The 4,083-nt window shown below is 51.3% G+C and overlaps 1 protein-coding gene across 1 annotated transcript in view; it reads right to left on the bottom strand.

Annotated features, from left to right (window-relative positions):
- Window positions 1-4,083, bottom strand: part of LINC01750 (long intergenic non-protein coding RNA 1750) — a 46,850-nt gene extending 42,767 nt beyond the window's left edge. Inside the window, exons 1-2 of the mRNA XM_027772290.1 lie at window positions 4,047-4,083; window positions 3,164-3,170 (exon numbers count right to left, since the gene is read on the bottom strand). Of these exons, the coding sequence (XP_027628091.1) occupies window positions 3,164-3,170; window positions 4,047-4,083 (44 nt within the window). The remainder of the gene's footprint in view (window positions 1-3,163; window positions 3,171-4,046) is intronic.

The following is a 4,083-nucleotide window of genomic DNA, read 5'->3' as shown; positions in this document are numbered from 1 at the left end:
GGATTCCTCGCGCGCGCGGGGGGCCCGGAGCTCGCTTCGCGGAAGGTAAGAGGGACGCGACCGAGCCTTCTGGAGCCAGGAAGTGTGAGGAGCGCTGCTCCCACGCCTGTTGCTCCAGCTTCCCACGCGGCACCCTCCCACTCCCGCGCCCGTGTGGGTGGGCGCCGGGGCGCCGGAAGGATTGGGGGTGGGGCTGGTTGCCGTGGGGGAGCAGGCAGCCGGCCCGGGGGCGTCGGTTCCCTCCGGCTGTGGAGCCACCTCCGGGCTGCGAGGCGCTGTGAGGTTTAGGGGTGGGGGTGTGAACCTCTGCCCTCTTTCCATTGGCCTGCCTTCCCTCGGGGGTGCCAGAGGCAGCGCCCCGGGATCCGGCGGCAGGTGGCGACGGCTTGCTCTGGCCCGCTCTTTGTGAGGGAAGAAGGAGAGAAATGGCTGAGAGTGGAACCCGGGAGCGGTTTGGGGCTCTTCGCAAAGTTCTCCAGCCTGGCGGGCCGGCGGTGTGCCTACTAGAGGCTGGGGATCCGAACATCTGGTCCTGCCTGACTCCGCTCCCACTCCTCGAGCTTTGGGAAAGGTCTCTAAGTGACATCGGAGGCCGTCACGGCCCTGGGTGAGAGGTTCGAAAGACTCACTTTGCAAGGTGTTTTTACACTGGGAGTTGGGGACGGAAGGGGCCGGGCATCGAAGTTACCTGACATCAACTAAATTCCAACGCTTGCTTCGTGTTGACATTAATCGGGTCCAGGATGTTCTGCTTGTATCCTGGGCAGCCCTGATATGTCAGCAACAGGCTGAGCTTTCAGACCTGGAATCTTATGGCAAAAAAGGCTCCGTGTGTTCCTTAAGCAAGAGCGTCTGAACTTTCTCCGGGTCCTAAGCACAAGGCAATCTGCCCGGAAGACCAGGCAGGCGGTTCTGTATTTTGCATGAATGTATGTGATGGTTAAATTGATGCCTTATTTATCATTACTTCAAGGGAAACTGCATGCTTCATGTCTGTAGCGAGGGCTCCCGGGAGTGCACGAATTCACTGTGAGGCATGTGTGCGTTTCCTTGGGTGGACACGTTGGCACAGGAAGGGAACTGCTGTGTTTGTTTTTCCTTGTCTACTTTATACAACAGAATGTAGGTACAAAAGGGACCCCCAGAGGAGGAAAGATTAGTAGCTTGTTCCCTCTTACTGTTGAGGAAGCTAGAGAAAAAGAGTTCAGGAAAGTGCCCTGGCCAGCCTAGGAGTGGCACTGTCGGAGAAGAGGATCTGTGTGAGCCCTAGGTCTGTGTCCCATGGATCTCCAGCTTGATTCGCCGTGTCAGTCTTATGCCTGTGACCCAAATCTTGTGGACACAGGAGAACCCCCCGGATGGTGAGCACTTTCCCCTGCTCTCAGATAAGCCCCATTCTGGGCTAAGGGACATGTTGTGAGATTTAAACTGGTGCAAAGGAAGTTTCCAAGGACTCTGCACTGAGGGACATGAGGTTTTTACTGTCTCGAGCCTGTGCTCAAAGTGGTTGTCAAACCCCAGGATAAGCTGGTCACTCTGCCTCCTTTCAGCCCTCTCCCTCCTAGACAAATAGGTGCAGCTTAACAGGAAAGCTGACTTTGGAACAGAGGAAAACGTGTCCCTTTTTGAGGATTTTTTACCTTTGTCATTTCAGTGCTCACCTGTTTTAAATGTCTCTTTCCTAGTGCCACCCGCTCCCTCATCTTTCCCACTGTCAAACTCTTCTGCCAAAAGCAAAAATAGCTTCCGAGTTTTCATTTGTGAGGCGTCCACGTCCTAGTAAAACCTTGGCATTTGAGGCATGTGCAGTGTCATTGGCTGGAAATGGGGCCGCACTGTTGTGCCTGTTGCAGGCATTCATACCCGGCTGGCTCCAGGTGGTATTGGTGCCCATCACGGGGAGAACTCTGTAGTATGAACCATGGAGAAGCCCAACTTGAGCCAAGTCATGGCTACGGGTTTGGGTAGTGGGTATGGCTGATGTGCCCTGGGCATGGAGGGAAATTTGTCCTCTTCCAAACCCAGACTCGCACATACATACATACACAGAACGTAGCAATGGGATAATTGCCTCCTTTTTTGGGAGACTATTACCAGGTGACACATTCTGAGCCTCTGGAAAAGAGGCTGGCATTTGCCTGGCCTTCTTTATGAAGGTTGTCCTGGATTAATGCATGGGATAAATGTTTGGCCTTGGAACCAGGGACTTTTCTGATAGGTCGGGAGGGGTTATTTTTTCTAAAAGAAGTTTATTAAAAACGTGGCCCTCAGAAAAGAGGCTGGCCTGGAGTGGAGAGGGTTAAGGATGGGACTCGGGTTGGCAGGGGTAGGTACTGGGCACTGAAGCTCAGGAGCCAGGGTGGAGCAACACAGAGAGAATGGAAGAAGAGTGTTGTCTTCTGAGTGTGCCTTCACAGTACCTCCTGGTTCAGCAAGCTCCGACTCATTGCCTTTTGAACTCCTTCAGGGACCTGACTCTCTGAGCTCCATACTAGGATAAGGCAGAAGTACTAGGGCCAGAGGTCTAGGATTCTTGGACTGGGAGCCTGGCCCCCTTCATGCAACAGTGGTCTTGTCCATGAGCCAGGTCTCAGACTGCCTTGGGTTCTAAGTGCTGCATTTGTATGCCTATTCTACCAGTCTCGTCAGGAATTCCCAGAATTCCCTTTGTGAAGCTGAGGCTCAGGGTAACTACATCCCCACAGCAACAGGCCCCAGATGCTCTAGTTCTCACTTGGCCTGGCTGTCTATCATGAAGAGGTTTCCGTAAGACCTGAGCTACAGCCTTGATAGCCATGGTCTAGTAGAATCCGGGATTATTTGAGTCGAAGGGTCCCTTGTCACTGTCTCATCCAAGGCTCTCATTTTACAGATGAAGACTCTGAGGCTCAGAGGGTGACAGTGGCTTGCTTTCACAAGTCCAGGATAGAATTGAAACTGGAGTGCGGGCCTTCTTGTGCCCTTCTTTGCTGCTTGGGGAAGGCAGGACAGGGAGTCTGTGCATCCTATTCTTTTCTGCTGAGGACATCAGTGTTTAGCTACACCTAGATCAGGAAAGCTATTTGGCAGCGAGCTGATCAATGGTCTGTTTGCAAATCACCAAGTCCTATGTAGTACATGAAATCTGGTCACTTTGGAGGAAACATTCTCTCAGTATCCTTACCTGTCACCTGTGGGCAGAAATGCCTCTGACAGCATTTTCGAGGGAATAGTTTAAAAGTTGTGTGTCTAAGTACCTAGGACAGTGCCCAGAGCCTTGTCAGTATTCAATAAAAGTTAACTAAGTCTGAATCGAGCCATCTGTGATGTTTAAATTGTAGACTTGCTTCCCAAACATCACTTGTCCCTTAGAAAACCTAGTTAAGTATGTGCCGAGGGACTACAAAGTCTCCTAGTCCTAAAGACAGTGCAGTTAGTTATAAGGGTACATGTCTGGAATAAAGATATAAAATGTGTTTCCGAATCTTTCATCAGTGGCATGTGGATAACCCACTGCCACGAATAATGGCACCATCCCCATTCTTTCCTCTGTTCTCTCGGTTGCCATAACCAAGAGCTCATCAGGTCTGTGCTGTTTTTCTATTCTCTGAGTGGTGACACTTACAAGAAATATCATTGTCATCCCTGTTGTGTTCTATAGCGTCTGCATCAACCTGCCTTTGTTAGGGAGCAGAGGTACCTGTGAAAATTCCCCTTTGCGTGTAGAGGGGAAACTGAGGCAAAGATCAGTCCCTAGAGGAAACCTGACTGAGTGTACAGTGAGTCGGAGGACACCCTTGAACTGATTCAGATCTGTCTTCAAATGAGTTCGAGGACCTGGTGGTACAGTACACAGCACTACCTTCCAGGTTGTGGTAGAAAAATTGAGGCGTGGTGGCCTTTGCCTTTAAAAAGCTTGGTGTAGAATGACCTGGCTGTACCCTCGAACTCCACCTTGAGGCTGCGTGAATTTACATCTCTCGGCCTTATTGCATCTTTTAGATGATTATCACAAGTCCACCTGCTTCACCTTCTCATCTGCGAACAAGGACTACGGTGGCGTTTACCCCACAGGTTGTTGGTGAGCTCGTTGAGATGCTCCAT

The sequence above is a fragment of the Tupaia chinensis genome, unplaced genomic scaffold, assembly GCF_000334495.1.
Source record: "Tupaia chinensis unplaced genomic scaffold, TupChi_1.0 Scaffold000270_2, whole genome shotgun sequence".
NCBI classification, from domain to species: Eukaryota; Metazoa; Chordata; class Mammalia; order Scandentia; family Tupaiidae; genus Tupaia; species Tupaia belangeri.
This window is presented reverse-complemented; position numbering and strand designations above follow the sequence as displayed.